The 20,871-nt window shown below is 41.1% G+C and overlaps 2 protein-coding genes across 2 annotated transcripts; both read left to right on the top strand.

Annotated features, from left to right (window-relative positions):
- The first annotated feature begins 11,684 nt into the window (after positions 1-11,684).
- LOC119505504 (olfactory receptor 5C1) lies at positions 11,685-12,646 on the top strand. Its single transcript, XM_037798316.1, is given in 2 exon segments — positions 11,685-12,261; positions 12,264-12,646. Coding segments are annotated over 2 exon segments (960 nt in total).
- A 6,714-nt stretch (positions 12,647-19,360) lies between these two features.
- On the top strand, positions 19,361-20,310 carry LOC119505737 (olfactory receptor 1K1). Its single transcript, XM_037798636.1, is given in 2 exon segments — positions 19,361-20,258; positions 20,261-20,310. Coding segments are annotated over 2 exon segments (948 nt in total).
- The last annotated feature ends 561 nt before the right edge of the window (positions 20,311-20,871 follow it).

Below are 20,871 nucleotides of genomic sequence, written 5' to 3'. Positions count from 1 at the left end.
TCACACACACAATTTTCCCTATTATTAACACTTTTGCATTGGTAAAACACTTTTGCATGTGGTAACATTGTTACAAATGGTGAAACAATATTATAATTATACTATTCAATATAGTTCAAGGTTTACATTAGGGTTCACTGATTTTATTGTACAGTTCTATGTATTAAATTTTTATTCTAGTAACATATAAACACGTTAAAAATTTCCCTTTCAACCACAATCAAATGTATAATTCAGAAGTGTTACATTCACAGTGTTGTGCTCCCACCACCACCATTCATTATCAAAACTTTTCCATCACCCCAAACAGAAACTGTGTTGCAATTAAGCATTAACTCCCCATTCCCTTCCCCCATCCCAGTCCCTGGTAACTTGTATTCTGGTTTCTGACTCTGTGAATTTGTTTATTCTGATTATTTCCTATCCATGAGATCATACAATATTTGTCCTTTTGTGTCTGGCTTATTTCACTCAGCCTGGCGTCTACGAGGGTCATCCATGTTGTTACATGTATCAGAACTTCATTCCTTTTTATGGCTGAATAATATTCCATTGTATGGCTATACCACATTTTGTTTATCCACTCATCTGTTGTTGGACACTTGGGTTGCTTCCATATTTTGGAAATTGTGAATGATGCTGCTATGAACATTGGTGTGCAAGTATCTGTTCAAATCCCTGATTTCAATTCTTTGGGGTATATACCTAGAAGTGGAATTGCCAGACTGTGCGGTAATTCTAGACTTAACTTTCTGAGGAACCACCAAACTGTTTTTCATAGCAGCTGCACCAATTTACATTCCCACCAACAATGAATGAGTGTTCCTATTTCTCTACATCCTCTCCAATACTTGCAATTTTCAATCATTTTTTGAAATAATATTCATTCTAGTTGGTGTGAAATAGTGTCTCATTGTGGTTTGGATTTGCATTTCCTTGATGGCTAATGATATTGAACATCTTTTCATGTGCTTTTTTTTTCCATTTGTATATCTTCTTTGGAGAAATATCTATTCAAGTTGTTACAGTTTGCTAATGTTGCCCATTATGCAAAATATCAGAAATGGATTGGCTTTTATAAAAGGGGTTTATTTGGTTACACAGTTACAGTCTTAAGGTCATAAAAGTGTCCAAGCTATGATATCAACAAGTATACCTTCAACAAAGAAAAGCCAATGGTGTCTGGAAAATGTCTGTTAGCTGTGAAGGCACGTGGCTGGCATCTGCCGATCCCAGGTTGTGTTCCAGCTCCTCTCTCAGCTCCTGTGCATTCTTCAAGGTGTCCCTCTTGGCTGTAGCTTTTCTCCAAAATGTTGCACACACCTGCTCTGAGGTCCCTCTGTTTGTGAGCTCTTTTTATAGGACTCCAGTGATTTAATTCAGACCCACCGGGAATGGGTGGGGTAACACCTTCATGGAAATTATCTAATCAGATGTCTTGCCCACCGTTGATTGGGTCACATCTCCAACAAAATACTCAATCAATAGGTTCCAACCTAATCAACACTAATACGTCTGCCCCCACAAGATTGCACCAAAGAACATGGCATTTCGGGGGATATAATACATCCAAGCTGGCACACAAGTCTTTTGCCTATTTTTAAATTGGGTTGTTTGTCTTTTTCCCCATTGATCTGCTTTTTCTTTTGTTGCTCATGCTTTGGGTATAAAGTCTAAGAAATTTTGCCTAACACAATATCCTGAAGATGCCTTCCTATATTTTCTTCTAGGAGTTTTATAGTTCTCATTCTTATATTTAGGTCTTTGATCTATTTTGAGTTAATTTTTGAATATGGTGTGAGGTAGGGGTCCACCTTCATTCTTTTGCATGTGGATATCCAGTTTTCCCAGCACCATTTATTGAAGGCACTGTTCTTTCCCAACTGAGTAGATTTAGCACCCTTGTTAAAAATCTGCTGGGCATAGATGTGAGGGTTTATTTCTGAACTCCCATTTGAATTCCATTGGTGTATATGTCTGTCCTTGTCCCAGTACCTTGGTGGTTTTGATTTCTAACTTTATAATAAGTTTTCAAATCACGAAGGGTAAACCTCCACTTTGTTCTTCTGTTTCAAGAGGTTTTTGGCTATTTAGGGCTCATTATCCTTCCATATAAATTTTTTTTTTAATCTTCATTTTATTGAGATATATTCACATACCATGCAGTCATACGAAACAAATCGTACATTCGATTGTTCACAGTACCATTACGTAGTTGTACATTCATCACCTAAATCAATCCCTGACACCTTCATTAGCACACACACAAAAATAGTAAGAATAATAATTAAAGTGAAAAAGAGCAATTGAAGTAAAAAAGAACACTGGGTACCTTTGTCTGTTTGTTTGTTTGTTTCCTTCCCCTATTTTTCTACTCATCCATCCATAAACTAGACAAAGTGGAGTGTGGTCCTTATGGCTTTCCCAATCCCATTGTCACCCCTCATAAGCTACATTTTTATACAATTGTCTTCGAGATTCATGGGTTCTGGGTTGTAGTTTGATAGTTTCAGGTATCTACCACCAGCTACCCCAATTCTTTAGAACCTAAAAAGGGTTGTCTAAAGTGTGCATAAGAGTGCCCACCAGAGTGATCTCTCGGCTCCTTTTGGAATCTCTCTGCTACTGAAGCTTATTTCATTTCCTTTCACATCCCCCTTTTGGTCAAGAAGATGTTCTCTGTCCCATGATACCAGGTCTACATTCCTCCCCGGGAGTCATATTCCACGTTGCCAGGGAGATTCACTCCCCTGGGTGTCTGATCCCACGTAGGGGGGAGGGCAGTAATTTCACCTTTCAAGTTGGCTTAGAGATTTCGCTGATCTCAGCAGTTCCACATTTTCATGAGTGTTGTATGAAGTATGCCCAAAGTCAGATTGCTCTGTGGTGTCCAGTCCACGCAGTTCCTGGCTTTCTACCTACTTTCCTGGAGGAGTAACTAAAACATACAGCTCACCAGTCCGCCATCTTGCCCCACCTCCTCCATATCGGGAGAATATTTTTATAATTTTAAAATGGAAAAGGGACTTCTACGTATAACATACAACCAAAAATCTATAAAGTAAAAATTGATAAATTCAATTACATAAAACAAAAATATGTTTTTGTAGAGAAAGAGACTCTTAAAGTTAAAGCTCTAATGACAAACTGGAAATATATATGTAATTTATATCATAATGAGCTGATTTCCACAAAATATACAGAACTTCTTTAATATACAGAACAAAGACTAAAAATTTGACAGAAAAAATCAGGCAAAGAATATGAACAGAGATTCCCAGAAAAAGAAATACTAATTATTCCTAAGCTTATGAAAAGATGTTCATTCTCACAATAAAATAGATGTAAATTGAAATAAGCCAGACACAAAAAGACAAATACTGTATGATCTTGCTTATATGAAATACCTAGAATAAACAAATTCATAGAGACAGTAGATCAGAGGCATGGGAGGGGTGAGGAGAATGGGGAGTTACTGTTTAATGAGTGCATCTCTGATGTTGGAATTGGTTGTTGGTGATGGTAGCACAATATTGTGAATGTTATTAATACCACTGAATTATATCATTGAATCATACACTTTAAAATGGTTAAAATGGGGAATTTTGAGTTGTATATATGTTAGCACAATTTTTAAAACTATAAGGAGATAATTTTACCTATCAGTTTAGCAAAGATCAAAAAGTCTAAAAACAGTATTGTAGAGAGGGTTAAAAAGCATGTTTTCGTATGCATTGCTAGTGGGAGTATAAATTGGTTCAGCATCATAAAAGAGAAGTTTGACAATCTATAAAATAAAATGCATATACTCTTTGGACTAAAATGTCCACTTCCAGGAAATTATCCCATAGATATTTTTGTACATGTACAAAATGACATATTATAATAGTTTTAAACACTGACTTAATGACAAAAGACTTAAAACAACAGCTATAATAACAAAAGACTTATAACAACTTAAATGTCCATTGGTCATAGACTAGTGAAATATGGTATGGTACATCCATATAATAGAATACTATGCAGCCTTAAAAACTCTTTGTACCCTTCTAGTATGATCACCAAGATACATTGTTAAATCAAAAAAAAAAGCAAGGTAGAGAAAAGTATACAGTATGCTAACATATATGCTTTTCTAGACTATATATTCTTATGTCTGTATATTCATAAAATATTTCTGGAAGGATACTCAAAAAACTGGCAGCAGTAGTCCCCTCTAGGGAGAAGAAATAGAGGACACAGGGACAAGGTAGGAGGGAGACATTCTTTTTGTTGAGTATCTTCTTGGAAATTTTGAATTTTATACAGTGTGGTATTGTTAAAAAAGTAAATTCTTAACAAAAGAAAGAGCAAAAGGGAAAACACTGACCTCTAAAGTTGCAATCCTAAATTTGACTATTGATATTTAAATTTAATTTCTAATGATTTTTTTCTTTGGGAAGTCTATGAGAAATTCAGGGTTGAAACTCGTTGCAAAAGACATGTGCCTAACCAAAGGACAGCAAATGTGATTCATCTGTCCCACCAACCCCAACACTCAGACAGTGACTTCCACAAGCACTTAGATGAGAAAGACTCTAAGGCTAGCCTGTGTTCATTGAGAATGAGTAGCATGATGAATTAGCACTGTCTCCCTTGATCACAGGATGGGAGTATAGCATCAATGTTTCTATACATTCCCCATCCCTGGCCTAACGGCTCCAACCAGAGACTGTTATACCACTCCCATCTAATGAAATTATATGTTCATTTGCAGAATCCTGTGGGAAACTGAGTCTTCCATGCTGCCTGAGGCATATCTAGGGTGGTGGCTGAGAATGCTGAGCCGCAGGCCTGCATAGAATGCCATGCAGGCCTGCCCTGTAAAGATGTAAGCCTTGTGACTATGATAACGATATACACCTGATGTATGTGTCTTGTGACTATGATATACACCTGATGTAACTTGTGACTATGACGTTCCTGATGTAAACAAGATGTACGCACCTGATGTAAATGCATCTGATGTAAACGTAGGTATCTGGTGGGCTCTCCCGAGCCCAAGGATCTTTAGCATATGCACGTGATCTGCTTTAATAAATAGCTGGAGCAAAAATGCATTGGCGTCCACTTGCCCTAGAGGCAGTGGGCCACCTGCTCCCTTAAATCTTAGCTTTGTGTCGTGTCTCATTCCTGCGTCGCCCTGTCAGCAATAGAATCCAATTTTTTTGAAGGGTTAATACCTTTTAGGAAGGTGAATACACAAAATGTAAGTGACTCTGTGGCAGAAAATATCACAAGTCCCTTAACATTTCAGCCAGAGTAGATTGTGATGGCCAGCAATAGATTCATAGAGAAGACAAAAATTGAACTGGGCATTAAAAGATGGCTAGGACTTGAATAGGGAAAGAAGATGAAAGAAAATTTCTGACAAGGGCAATTATTTGAAAAGAGGTACAAAAGGTAGGAATAAGCAGACCTAGCTTTGGAGGCAGGGTCTCGAGAGGAGTAAATAATGAGAAGACTGGACTAGAGCAGAAGGATTTGTACAGAAGAAACAGTGTCAAAAAAGTGCTTTGAGGAGACCCTTGGCTGAGGAGTTTGGACTTATCTGATGCACAGTGGGAATAAAATGTTTTGACTTGGCTTTAAGAAGAAGCAGCATGAGAAAACCCACAGGAACCTGACTAAAATGGGAGGGAAAAGATTCAGGGCTCCATCCATCAACAGAAGCTTTGAACAACCAGTAAGAACAGGCAGAAACAGCTTTCTCAAAGCTCCAGAAAACAGTTCAAGTATTGCAGTGATAGGGCAAGTGCATAATCAAGAAAAAAGTCAACTTAAAAGCAGTAGGATCTGCTGGCACCCTGGCTGGTCCCTGTCCCATCCCTCACTGGCTTGGCACAGAGTCAACCCACACTCTCAGTGCAGCTCCCTGGTCCCATTCCTGAGGGAGCAGAGTAACCCTCAGGTCCATACTGTGCGCGTGTAGTCTGGCTCAATCTGTCTAGTGGGGGGCTGAGGAACTGAACCTGGAAGCTCATCACAGGCTTGCCATCCCAGAGCTTGCATGTGTGTAGAAGGCAGCTCACAGGCTCTCTTACAGAACTCTGTGTAAGAGCATATCAAGTTGAGGCTGCCACGAGTAAGGGATTGCTGGCTGTAGGGCACAGAGTTCAGTGCTTGGACCATGAGGAAACTATTTCCTAGGAAAGAGGTTAGATTCATATCCATGTAAATGGGGAAATTCCTAGGGCCACAGGGGCATGCCCAGGACAAGACACATGTTCAGAAAGGATCAGGAAGGCCCCAACACTTTGGCCTTGAGCTATTCTCTATATTCATTGTGTAGATAAGCTTTGAAAGACAGCACTCCTGCAGGTCAATCTGCAAAGACCAGGAAAGGTGTTTTCTTTTTTTCCTTCTTTTTTTTGTTTTTGTTTTTGTTTTTGTTTTGTTTTGATAGCTCTTGGAATTCAAGGAAAGCTGTCATAAAACTAGCTGGATACAAACTTAAGAAACAAATGTGTTGACATCTATGTTCCAGTAATAACACATTAAAATATTAAAATGTCCAGATTTCAATAAAAGATTACAAAACATACAAAGAAAGAGGAAGCTATGGCCCAAGTAAAGGAGAAGATTAAGGAATTAGAACACATTGATGGGGAGTACCAGACCTGGGACATGCTAGACAAAGACTTTCAAAAAACGGTCCTAAATATGCTCAAAGAGCTAAAGGAAAACATGGACAAAGAACTAAAGGAAATCAGGAAAATAATAAATGAACACAAAAAGAATATCAATAGAGATGGAAATTATGAAAAGAAATCAAACAGAGCTGAGGGCCACAGAAACAGAAATTAAAAATTCCCTAGAGGGGTTCAGTGGCAGATTAGAGCTGGCAGAAGAATCAGTGAACTTGAAGATAAGACAATTTAAACCATCCAGTCCAAGAAGCAGAAGGAGGAAACAATGAAGAAAAGTGAATAGAACCTGAGGAACCTGTGGGGAACCATCAAGAGTACCAATAGGTATACATTGAGGTAGTCCCATAAGGAGAAGAAAGAAAGGAAGGGGCAGAGGGAAATATTCAATGACATAATGGCTGAAAAATTCCTTATTAGACAAAAGACATGAATATACACATCCAAGGCACTCAATGAACTCCAAACAGGATAAACCCAATGAGACTATATAATAAAAATGTTGAATGCCAAAGATAAAGAATTCCGAAAGCCACAGGAGAGGAGCAACATGTCATATCCAAAGGAACCTCAATAAGATTAAGTGCCAATTTCTCCTCAGAAATCATGGAGGCAAGAAAGCAGTGGGATGACAAATTTAAAGTGCTGAAAGCAAAAAACGTCAATTTGAGAATCCTATACCTGGCAAAAATGTCTTTCAAAAATGAGGGAGAGATTAAGACATTCCCAGATAAACAAAAGCTGAGGGAGTTCATCACCACAAGACCAGCCTATAAGAGAGGTTAAAGACAGTCCTGCAGGTTGAAAGGAAAGGACAATAGATAATAAATTGAGGCCACATGAGGAAATAAAGCTCTCTGGTAAGGGTATTGACGAAAGTACATATAAATGCCAGGACTGTTGTATTGTGGGTTTGTAACTCCTTTTTTTATTTTTTACAGGATTTAAAAGGAAAATGCCTAAAATGTAATGATAAATCAGTGGTTTGGAGCTTATAGTGAATAAACATGTAATTTTTGACAAGAGCTGTATTAAAGTGGGGGGGATGGAGGAGTATAGGAACATAGTTGGTGTGTACAGTAGGACCTCATTTTTACTTGACCAGTATGTTCCAGGACCCTTTATGTAAGTTGAAAATCACGCATAATAGCAAACCCCATTATTTAGTATTTCTTATATGAACATACCTATCACGCATGGAGCATCATAAGCCACTCCATAAACTGAGTAGAAAGAGAGATAAAGACAAAAATATGTTCCTCTCCTCTCCTCAGATCACATATATGTCAGTTCATAATTATATATGTGAGATTATTTGATAAAGAGCTCTCCCCTCCCACCAGACTGAAAGTACAATTTGGGCACCATATTTACACCTATATCCCGTGTGGTCATACGATGCTTGTCACAAAGTAGGTGGTTAATAAATACTTCTTGAATAGATAGAGATGATAGATAGATAGGTAGGTAGATAGATAGATAGATAGATAGATAGATAGATAGATAGATAGATAGACAAAGTAGATAGCGATGATTAGACTGATTGATCAATCAATCAACAAATAGATACAGATAGATAGTTGATAGATAGATGTTAAAGGCATTAAGCCCAGAAACTGAAAGATGAAAGTGGAAATCAGACAAAAATAGGGATGTTGGAAGGATTATAAAAGACAATACAATCAGTTTTACCCTAAATGGAGCCAGGAGTCTGAAAGCCCAGGAACCTAGTCTTCCATTTCCTTTCTACTGTTGATTAGCACTTAAGAACAAACACAGAAGCTGTTCCTTATGGAAACCTGAGTTCTCCAGTCTCAGTGGCAAACCCCACACTGAACTACACTCCCCAACACCACAATGCCAGGCTTGCTCCTTTTGAATAGTAAGGCAAAAGAAAGAAGTTAATAGCGAATTAATTCCATGTTTATACACACACACACACACACACACACACACACACACACAATAATACCTGCTTAGCTGAATTTTGGGATCCTTGCATACAAAAATTTCAAAACATCTTAAAAGCCCTGAAGTCTCATTGTTCCAATCTTACAGATGGAGAAATGGAGAGGCCCTCAACGCAGCTCTTCTCCTCACTTTGTGAAGGTGAGTAGTGTTTGCTTTCCAAGTGAAGGGACAAAAACACAGAAGGGGTTGGCCAACAACTGTGCTCTCGATGCATAGCTTCAGCCAGCCAGCTGACTTCATTCATGGAGAGCATGTAGTTGGGGGAAGCTGGAATCCCACTGTTTTCTTTATCCCTAGAAACTGGCTGACTTCCACAATTCACCCCCACCGAGGAGAAAGAGACGATACCTAAAATAGGCATGGTCCCAGACCTCAGGATGCTTGGTTAGGTGAGGAGAGACACTCAGATAATTATAAAATAATGGAGTACGGCCATGACACAGAGAGTCCAGTATGTGAGAATCCAGCATGAGAGGCTTGGGACTGGGGTGTTCAGATAAGTCTCCTTATAAAAGATGACCTCTGAGTTGAATCTTAAAGAAGGAACAACTCTGGATTTGGGGAGGGGGCAGAGTGATGAAATGAGATGCCCTGGGGCCCCTTTTTTGTTTTGATTGGAGCAACCAGCAGTATGTTGTGTATGTGTGCGTGTGTGTGTGTGTAAATGTTTTGTGTTTTTTCAAAAATCTGTATTTTTTCTGCAAATTAATTTTCATCTCAATGGGCTTTTGAGATTTCTCCATATTGATACATATAGGTTGACTCCATTCCTACTATTGATAAACACTGAGTCTATTAATAAACATTTAGCTTTAACTAATGTTTGGCTATTACAAACAGTTCAGAAGTATACATCCTTGTGCATGTCTCCTAGTGTACAAATGTGAGAGTTTCCAAAGGTAAACACCAAGAAGTGGAGTTACTATGGTAGTAAAGTTTGGGGTAGTTAACTGTCAAACTGTCCTCCAAATGTCCCAATTTACATTCCCACAGCATAACCTCACCAACAGGTGATATCAAGCTTTTTCTCATTTAAGCTATGCTTTGTAGGAAGGCCTTTATCATCCTCACCAGGCACAGGTATGTCCAAAATATCTAAATTTCTCTTAAAGGAAGGAGAAAGAGCATTTACTCTGCTCCAGCCCCTGTGCATATACCTATTGCCTCTTAGAACTCTCCAATATAGATAATAGGATTCCGACTTTACAATGAGAAAACTGAGGCAAAAAGAGGTGAAGTGACTTGCCTGAAGTTACACACTAGAAAGTGGTGGAAGCTGGGATCAAAACCAAGTCTGCATACTGCTTAAGTCCATAGTCTTTTCATTGTTTCATCCATTCAACTAACATTTATTCAGCACTGATTATATACCAGATCCTGGAGATACAAAAACAAATTGCATATGTGTGTGAATGTTGTTGATAGGGGAAGTTTAGAGTCATATATGTCATCAGAAGGAAAGCCAGAGGTTAAAACATGGAACTCTATAACTCAGTAAATCTTGTGGTAAACAATGACTATGATTAACAAGACAAATATAAAAAATTTTTTCCGTGAACTAGAGCAAATGTACAAAACTATTTCAAGGAGTTAATAATAGAGTAGTATATGGGAAAAATACACCTATTGCAAACTATGAACTATAGTTAACAGTAATATATTAATATTATTTCAGCAACAGCAACAAATGTACCACATCAATGCTAGGGATCAATGATGGGGGGGTGGGATAAGGAGTATGGGATGTTTTGGGTTTTCTCTTTTTTTTGGGTAGGGGTGGTGGCAAGTAATTAAAATGTTCTAAAATTGATTTTGGTGATGAATACGCAACTGTGTAATGATCCTTTTAACCACTGATTGTATACTTTGGATGGATTGTATGGTGTGTGACTATATCTCAATAAAATTGCATTAAAAAAGGAAAACACATATAGACTGATAATCACAATTAAAAGCATAGAAAAATGAATTGCAGGATCATTCTTAGCAACAGTAATACTTGATAAATGTTTGTTGAAGAACAGACAGACACATAAAAAATATTTCAGTAGAATGGCCAAGTGTCACAATCGATAGATGTTCCGGTACAGCAGGGCTCAAACAAAGCAAAAGTTAAATTTTCTTTGGGTAGACCAGGGAATGCTTCACATTGGACACAGCTTTAATCAAACACAGAAAGAGGAAACAGGTTCTAGGCAGCGGGAATAAGTGCAAAGGCACAGGAGTGTGAAGCAACATTGCGTTTTCTGTGGTTTACCACTACTTTTGATTGCCTTAGAATTGCTTCCTTCCAGCTTTCAGGCAGGGCATGTAACACAATTCAATTCATTAGACCTTTGTTAAATTCCTGTTGTGTGCCAGGCCCTGTTTGAGGTGCTTTATAAGCATTATCTAATTGAATCCCTGCAAAAAACACTTCCGCAAGCTTTTTATTCACATTATACAGATGAAAAAATTGAAGCTCAAAGTGGTGAAAAATCCAGCCCAGAAATACATTCAAATCCTGTGTTCTTTCCACTTCTCACTGTCACCCCAAGATATCAGGCCACTGTCGCACTCTCCATTTCCAGGTCTTATTCCAACTGGAAGATGTCCTCCCAGCAAATATCAAGACCCATAGCTATTGTTTGGATCAAAGAGACTCTCCCCATTCCATTGAATCCCTTTCCTTCCCTGGGAAACTGGAGAGAATATATAGAGAGCCATGGAGCTTTCAGTCCTTGACCAGACTTCATCATCTGTTTAATAAATACATATCGAGCACCTACTTTGTGTCTGGCAGCGTCGTCAGTGCTATTGATACAAAAGTGGATGACAGACAAGACTCCTGTCTTCACGAAGGTTAAATTTCAGTCACTTTGCAGAGTTAGAAACAAAGATTTTGAGATGCTAATTCCCTTGTCTAAAATCACTCAGCAATTTTATGGCATATTTCAATACTCCCAGTACAATGTGCTTTCTCCTCCACCAAAGTCAAGACCTTTCTCTCATCTCCCTCTTGCTTTGCCTCAGTCTCTGTTCAGCAGGATGAACCCAGATAACCTGACCTGGGCCAGGATGGCCCCTGCTGAATTCATCCTCCTGGGCATCACTAATCACTGGGATCTGTGCATAACCCTCTTCCTGGTCCTCCTGCCCATCTACCTGGTGAGCCTGCTGGGAAATGTGGGCATGGTGCTGTTGATCCACATGGATACCCAGCTCCACACCCCTATGTACTTCTTCCCAGCCAACCTCTCCCTGCTGGATGCCTGCTATTCTTCAGCCATCAGCCCCAAAATGCTAGTGGACCTGCTGCTGCCCCGCACCACCATCTCTTACACAGCCTGTGCCCTGCAGATGTTTGTCTTTGCAGGACTGGCTGATGCTGAGTGTTGCCTGTTGGCAGCCATGGCCTATGACCGCTACATGGCCATTGGGAACCCTCTTCTCTATGCAACAGCCATGTCATGGCATCTGTGCCTGGCCTTGCTGGGAGCATCAGGCCTGGGTGGCACAGTCAGCACCTTTGTCCACATGACCTTCACCTTCCGCCTGAGCTTCTGCCACTCCCATGAGATCAACAGCTTCTTCTGTGATATCCCTCCACTGCTGGCCATCTCATGCATGATATTAGTCTCAATGAACTCCTCCTCTTTGCCATCTCTGGCTTCATCCAGATGGCCACAGTGTTGGCTATTGTCGTGTCTTATGGATTCATTGCTGGGGCTGTGATCTGCATGCGCTCAGCCGAGGGCCGTCGGTGAGCAGCCTCTACCTGTGGCTCCCATCTCACAGCTGTGGCTATGCTATATGGGACACTCATTTTCATGTACCTGCATCCTAGCTCCAGCTATGCCCTGGACACCGACAAGATGGCATCTGTGTTCTACACACTTGTCATCCCAGCTCTCAACCCGCTCATCTATAGTCTCCACAACAAGGAGGTCAAGGATGCCCTCAGGAGGACCTGGAGCCATCTCTACTGTCAAGGGCAGGAGCACCAATAAGAGATTTGGGGAGGCCAGTTAGGATGGGCTATGAAGAGATTCAGAGGACACTGTTTCTGGTCCCTGTCACCATGGGTAAAAATGGATGTTCCTCTGGCTTGAATGTCTCTTGTCATTGTTTAAGGGCTACAAAGGGAGAGGAAAGGGAAGCATATAGAAGAGAGGCCAGAACCTGGGGATAATATAGTGATAGACCTGGAGTCAGAACCAAGTTGAGGTTAATGTTGTTGCACTGCCTTAGATTCCCAGTGTCCAAAGCATAAGTTTCTAGATGTTACTAGGTGAAATAACATCATGTTTATGTGCCACCTGTACTTATAACCAGGCCAATTCCCTGAAATGCCAAATGAAAGCTGTGTTGGTTCAAAGTGCCCCCTTTTAGATTCTTCATGGCCAGAGAGTCTGCTGCTACTCTCCTTGATCTCAGGAGAGTATCTTCAGAACTTACTCATGCCAAAGAATGGGACTGGATCTGATTAGGCAAATATCCCTCCCTTGAACCCTATGGATTCCATCCCTCAAGGAAATGGCAGAACAGCATCAAAATGTACACAAGCTCATTCCTAAAATGCCAACAGTTGAATTAGGATTTGGCCAAAGTTAGATTAGTTCAGACATAGGATAGGGTCAGAATTGTGGTTACGGTTAGAATAGGATTAGAATTAAGGTTTAGGTTATGGCTGAGACTAAGAGTTAGGGCTAGGGTAAAACCAGAATTAGGTTTAGAATTGAGCAAATAGGCAATTTTAGGATTGAATTAAAATTATGTAAATTTTAAGGATTTGGATTGTTTTTAATTAGAAGTAGATTTGGGATAAAATTAGGAGTGAGTCTGAGTTTGGGTAAACCTCACCTCATATTAGAAATGTTAGAAATATTTTAGGGTTAGTGTTAGAGTACGAGACTAAGATTCCCTGATCAGGTTTCATTTTTATTGCTAGTTTGAAAGTGGTTAGAGTTTAGATTGAATTAGAGCTCTGCTAGATTTAAGGAAAGTTGGTGTATGGATTATGTTTGTGATAGGCTTAAGTGACAGTCTGTTTATTATTATTTTTAGGCTATAATCAGAACTAAAGGAAAGTTAGGGATACGAAGAGCATTTTAAGTTTCAAATTGACATACCTTGGGTCACTGTAAGAGTTAGTCAGAATTATAGATAATGGTTAGTGTTTCTTAAAGCTTAAGGATACAGACTGGTTACTGGTGGATTTAAGTTTCATTCAGAGTTATGAATATGCTTGGTTTGCAGGGTTAATATATGACTGGTTTGTGTTAAGATTACAACATCCAGAAATAGAGTTGGGGTTAGGAAAGAAAATGCCATAATGCAGAACTCTTGCATAATGGTAACCACAGTGCTCCAAGTCTTGGATCACACTGGACCTTCCAAACCCAGTGCTCTTGGGACTTCTGTCTACCAGAGTTCACAATTTTGACAGAATTTCCTTTATCTCCATGACACAGTTACACATGGGCAAGGTCCAAGGCACTGCCTTCTGCCTAGGAAAGTTTCTCCATGCAGGAGCACAACAAGAGTGGGCCCTGGGAGTTATATGCAGAAGTTTCCAAGGAAAGGTGAAGCATGGCTAAGTGTTAGCTCCAGCCTGACCCTCCTTCCAGTTCCCCTGATTATGGCCAAGATGAGGCCAAGGGTGGACAAGGTATGGGACTCAAACAATGCCTCAATATCACCACCCAGTAGGTTCCCCATGGAGTCTCTACCTTGGGCCCCAGCCAGAGACTAGCCCTGTCCTCTAACCTCCCCTTCAAGGAAAAATAAACTACCTGACACTTAGGCTACAGGAATACTTAAGGTTTTAGCCAGCCTTAGAGTCATGATGTCTTTTGTTACCAGGACCCTCCCTCTTAGTAACTATTACCTTCTTGGAGGTTGAATGGAGAAAGAGATGCAGACAAGACCATATCCTCAAATCTTAGGAAACTTTGTAGGATTCATAATAGGATGACCAACCGTCATGGTCTTCCCAGGACTGAGGGAGGTTCTTGGGATGTGGAACTTTAGGTTTTAAAACTAGGACAGTTCAGGGTAAACTGGGATGAGTTGGTCATCCTGTCAGGAAACCCATTTCCTGATGAACCAGCAGCTTGAGAGCAGACAATGCAATATCCCAAACTCAGCCCAAAGTAGCACATTTTGATGAAATCTTAAATACATTCATTCTGCTTCTCTCTTTCACAAGTTTTTATAATACTTTCCCAGTTCACCATCTCCTCTTACCTCTTATCACCATAACAACCAATAGGCCATGACAAGGATCGGAGGCATTATCAGAAGAGGTGGCAACTGCCAGACTATGAATGTGAGCTTTCTCCCAGTTCATGATGTTTACACTCAAAGAACACCTGCTTGGCCTTTTCTTTTCTCTATGGGTTCTTGGGTTCTCAGCATCCACCGTGCTTAGGGGAAGTTTACAGACAGAGACGGTCCCTCCCATTATCGTGGCTCTGCAGGATGTCCATGTGTCCTTCCACATGTTTAGTATCAGTAGATTAACCAGGCACAACAAATCCTATATAAATCTGACAAACCAACTAGAGGAATCATTAAGTTACATGTTATTATGCTGGGCCTGTTTAGTAGATAAGGAAAAAAACAGAGGAGATGGAGGAACTAGAAGAGAGTAACAGAGGCCAACCTGGAGAATGAAGGAAGAAATCTAGCCTCCTAAAGTGATCTAACGTTCAGTAGAGCTCACTGAATTCTCATAAAGTATTTCCCTTTTAAACTTCCTTCAACACCATTTACAAAGATAGGTAAAGTGCTGAAACATGGGTGGAGTTTGAATAAGCAGAATTGAGGGAAAAGGGCATTCCAGGGGGAAGGATTAGAATACAGAGAGGCAGGAAGATAAAATGAAATTGATGTATGCAAGAGATGCTAAGAAGGCCAATTTACCTGGCTTGAAAGGGGTGTTTAGGAAAAGAAGTAGAGGGAAATTTGAAGATTGAGGATTTAGGAACCAGAGGAACATTCCATGGCTTGGAATATTGAAAGTTCATATGTGCAAAATCCCCTCTGTGGTTTTCTGACATTGAGTCATGCAAAGATATTCCCATATGGAAAGCTACACAAAGGCACAATTCCCTCATACCATAATACACCCACGTCAACACAGTCTCCTTCAAACACAGACCCAATCTCATATCAGAAACATGCATGCACAAAAGAAACACTCATAAGCATGACCACCTGCAGAGACACAGATACAGCTGCACACTCACACACTCAAGTTCAAGAACACCAAACATATACGGTTGCACAGAGACACAGTCACTCTCCACACCCAGGCATACAATCCTACACACTGTCTCACAAAAACACACAACCACATGCAGTGTCCCAGTCACCATAGGCACATTCCCTCCCACACTCCTACCCTTCCTATGAGAAGCCAGCAGACCACTGTTAAGGGGGCAGTAAGGTTGGTCCCTGAAGCTACCCCTGTGAGCCCTGGATTCTGCTGTCCCTGTCTCTGGTCACCCTGCTTGGGGTTCAGGAATTAGTCAGACCCTCTCTCTGGCCCCCATGAGCAGGGCCTGGGTAGCAGCAGCTTCACCATGCATGGGGCTCCTGAATGTCACTCCTACTCCAGACAAACTGGTCCCCAGAGATGGAGGGAGCACCAACCACCTCCTCCATCATTAAATTGGGCCCTAGAGAGGAAGAAGAATAAGGCCCAGAGCTGAGCTGCTTCCTGCCCCAGGGGTGAGCGCCAGGGGAAGTGGAAGGGGTTGCCTCTGGAGAGAAGCTAAGATGCTCCCGAGGCCCCAAACCCTGTACGTGTGGCCATTAACTCCATCCTCACACCCTCTGGTGATGGCATACACCTGGTCCTTGCTGCTGTGCCCACCTGTGATGTGGAGAGAGGCCTGAGGGTACACCTGGAGGTAAAAGGCCAAGCCGGAGAGTGTGTTGCTCTATCTTCGTGTGTGTGAAGTTCTGCATGAGTCATACATGTGAGTATGAGAGTGTGTGTTGTGTTTTTGAGGCTGTGATTGTGCATCACCATCACTGCATGATGGGGTCATTGTGTGGGGGGACAGTGTGTAGGTGGATGTGTCCCTCTAGGGTAGTGGATCCCTGCTGTCATCCATCACGAACCCACGTGCGTGTAGCCATGTAAGTGAAAGTGTGAGGCTGTGGAAACCTGAGACCACGCACAGGATGTGATTTTGTGCTCCACAGTGATTGGGTGTGACTGGGTGTGCATGAACAACCTGGTAGAGTGCTTATCACACAGTAGGTGTTCAGGGAAAGCATGAGTGCACATGGTGGGCCAGTATAGCTGTGATGGTGGCGTGTGCCTCCCTGAATGGGAGTATGTGCATGATTGTCACCCCCAGCCTCTGCACACTTGTGGGACTGCATGTGACCACATGATTACGTGTTTGATTATGCAGATCTGTGGGTCTCTGTGGTTGTGCTTGTCTGTGGGTTTACTTAGGTGTGAATGTGTGTGCTGTGTCCACATTTCTGTATATGATTGTTTGTGCCTGTGTGTTTGATTGTGCCTGAATGTTTGTAGAGTCCAGCTTGAGGCTGTACATGTCTGCATGCTTGCACATGTGTTTTTGTTTGTGACTACATTTAAGTGTTTCTGAAACAGCCCATATATTTGGATATTCTTTGAGACCAACTTAGATACATGTCACAACAGGTCCAGTTTCCAAAAGCAATTTTATAAATTGGCTCCCACCCTCCATCCTACCCACTCATGTGGATCCACTTTCCCTCCTGGAAGGTGGGACATGATTGGAGTTGGGGAAAAGATGCTTTACAGGGAGCCAAAGCCAGAAGATTCTTCTTAACAAACAGAGGAAAGACAGGAAGAGACTAGGGTGGGAAGGTCCTTTGTCTGACTTTGTATTTTCTAAATAGAAGACATAAAAAGAAGCTGGGATCAGTGGCAGAGAGATTCCAAAAGGAGCCGAGAGGTCACTCTGGTGGGCACTCTTACGCACACTTTAGACAACTCTTTTTAGGTTCCAAAGAATTGGGGTAGCTGGTGGTGGATACCTGAAACTATCAAACTACAACCCAGAACCCATGAATCTCGAAGACAGTTGTATAAAAATGTAGCTTATGAGGGGTGACAATGGGATTGGGAAAGCCATAAGGACCACACTCCACTTTGTCTAGTTTATGGATGGATGAGTAGAAAAATAGGGGAAGGAGACAAACAGACAAAGGTACCCAGTGTTCTTTTTTACTTCAATTGTTCTTTTTCACTTTAATTATTATTCTTGTTATTTTTGTGTGTGTGCTAATGAAGGTGTCAAGGATTGATTTAGGGGAAGAATGTACAACTATGTAATGGTACTGTAAACAATCGAAAGTACGATTTGTTTTGTATGACTGCGTGGTATGTGAATATATCTCAATAAAATGAAGATAAAAAAAAACTCAGTGAAATATAATAAGAAATTTGGTTACTTTAAAAAGTTGGGTTATATGTAATTTTTACTTTTTCTCATTGAAACTTTTATATGTTTTCCAAATTTTATTCAAGGAGCATATATTTGTTTTGTAATCAGAAAATAAACAATAAACATTATTTTTACTGTTATCTCTAAAAAAAAAAAAATTAGTATTGTTGATATTCTACCTTTGCATCGTGCTCTTAAATGGCTTGGCATGGCACCATTACCAATGTTATCTGTATTTGAAATTTTGATATTTTGTTCACTATGGACTTTTTGCATTACTTTTGATTTTTTAAAACCTTGCATTCAAATACTATTTCCTGAGTTTTTTGGTGCCCCTTAAATTTGGGGCCCAAGGCAAATGCCTCACTATCCTTCCCTGCTTTAAAACCTGAAGCACACTTTTTCACTTTAATTATTATTCTGGTTATTTTTGTGCGTGTGGTAATGAGGGTGTTGGGAATTGATTTTGGTGATGAATGTACAACTATGTAACAGTACTGTGAACAATCGAATGTATGATTTGTTTTATATGACTGTGTGGTATGTGAATATATCTCAATAAAATGAATATTAAAAAAAAAAAACAATCAAACAAACAAACAAAAAAAAAAGAAGCTGGGAGGTTATTCCTCTGCAGGGATGGTCTCCACATAGTCCACAGCAAGGTCCCCAAATCTGCATCATGAAACTCCTCTTCTTTTAAGATCCCCTCTTAGAGACTTGTCCAGGGTTTATACAATGGGATTCCAACAGGGGGAAAATGTAGGCATTGAAACAAGTTGCCTCTGTTCTTAAGAATTAAGTCTCTACAACTTTGGTAGGTGTGTCCGTCTGTACACAGGTGTGTCTGTCTACATGAGTTTCTCACAAAGAAGTGTGCATTTGCTAGGTGCTTAATAAGTGTTTGATTTCATGAGGAAAGGTTTCTGGGGATATGGGGAGTTAACCAGACTTTTTTTTTTTGTTCTAGTTTTGCTTAAAATCACAAAATATCAAACTTGGAAGTGGCCTTAAAGATCTCTTAGTTCAGCCTCCTTATTTTACAGATGGGGAGCCTAAGGCCCAGAGAGGAAAAAGACTGTGGGAGGTTAAATGACTTGTGCACAGTCACTCCTGTATGCAAAGTCAGTATTTAAATAGTCAGGTCTATTTGATTCCAAATCCATGGTTTTTCTCACTGCTAGGAAGCCTTGAGCAATATAGTTGACCTCACCCTCTTCCTTAGACAGTAGGGAGATGACCCTACAACAAAGAAACAGCTTGGTTATGGACACTTCCAACAAGTCTTCAGAAGAAGCCCCATTCATCCTATTGGGAATGACAACATATCCCAGCCAGCAGCGGTCCCTCTTTGCATTGTTTTTGGTATTGTATGTGGCAGGCATCCTGGGCAATGGACTTATTGTGGCCACCATCCGGGCCAGTCCAGCCCTTCATGCACCCATGTACTTCCTGCTGGCCCATCTGTCCTTTACTGACCTCTGCTTCACCTCTGTTACTGTGCCCAAGATGTTGGCCAACTTGTTGGCCCAAGACCACTCCATCTCTCTGACCGGCTGCCTGACCCAAATGTACTTCTTCTTTGCCCTGGGTGTAACTGACAGCTGTCTCCTGGCTGCCATGGCCTATGACCGCTATGTGACCACCCAGCACCCCCTCCACTATACCACGAGGATGTCCCGGACCATGTGCACAGCCCTAGTGGGGACTGCATGGCTGGTATCCCATGTCCACTCCCTCCTGCACATCCTGCTCATGGCCCGCTTGTCCTTCTGTGCCTCTCACCAGGTGCCCCACTTCTTCTGTGACCACCAGCCTCTCTTAAGGCTCTCGTGCTCTGACACCCACCACATCCAGCTTCTCATCTTTACTGAGGGTGCCGCAGTGGTGGTCACTCCCTTTCTGCTCATTCTTGCCTCCTATGGTGCCATCGCATCTGCCGTGATCCAGCTGCCCTCAGCCTCTGGGAGGTTCCGGGCTGTGTCCACCTGTGGCTTCCACCTGGCCGTGGTAGGCCTCTTCTATGGCACAATCATTGCAGTCTACTTCCAGCCCATATCTCAATATGAGGCAGAGCAGGGTCGTGTGGCCACCATCATGTACACCATCATCACTCCCATGCTGAACCCTGTCATCTACAGCCTCCGGAATCGTGATGTGCAGGGGCACTCCAAGCCCTTTTCACTTGGCAAAGGATCTCAGCTAGTGACTCCTAAGGGTAGACCACATCAAGGCAACCCTGCAACACCCACTCTTTGGTGGTTAATTTTATGTATGAACTTGACTAGGTTATGGTGACCACATGTTTGGTCAAATGCGGGCCTAGCTGTTGCTGTGGAGGTATTCGGTACATGGGATTAACATCTACAATCAGTTCACTTTAAATTAAGGAGATTACCTTCGATAATGTGCATAGGCCACAACCAGTAATTTGGCAGTCTTAACTGCAAGAACTGAAGGTTCCAGGGGTCAAAAGGAATTCTGCCTCAATACTACACCCTCTGCTCCTTCTTGAGTTTCCAGCCTAAGGAATACTCAAGACTTCAATATCACTCTTACCAGAAGTTCCTGTCTCCAGCCTGCCCTACAAAATTAAAACTTGCCAGCCCAACCCTCACAACTGTGTGAGCCAATTCCTTATAACTTACATAAATCTTGTTGGTTCTATTGCTCTGGAGAACCCTGACTGATACACACAGTGACAACTCATGAATTTGATCAGCTCTTCTGTGCTTTTAAAAAAAAATCATAATAGCTATCATTTTCTGAGCACCTAC

The sequence above is a fragment of the Choloepus didactylus genome, chromosome 10 (genome assembly GCF_015220235.1).
Source record: "Choloepus didactylus isolate mChoDid1 chromosome 10, mChoDid1.pri, whole genome shotgun sequence".
Classification (NCBI taxonomy): Eukaryota; Metazoa; Chordata; class Mammalia; order Pilosa; family Megalonychidae; genus Choloepus; species Choloepus didactylus.
The sequence above is the reverse complement of the archived record's forward strand: the minus strand, read 5'-3'. Positions and strand labels throughout refer to the sequence as shown.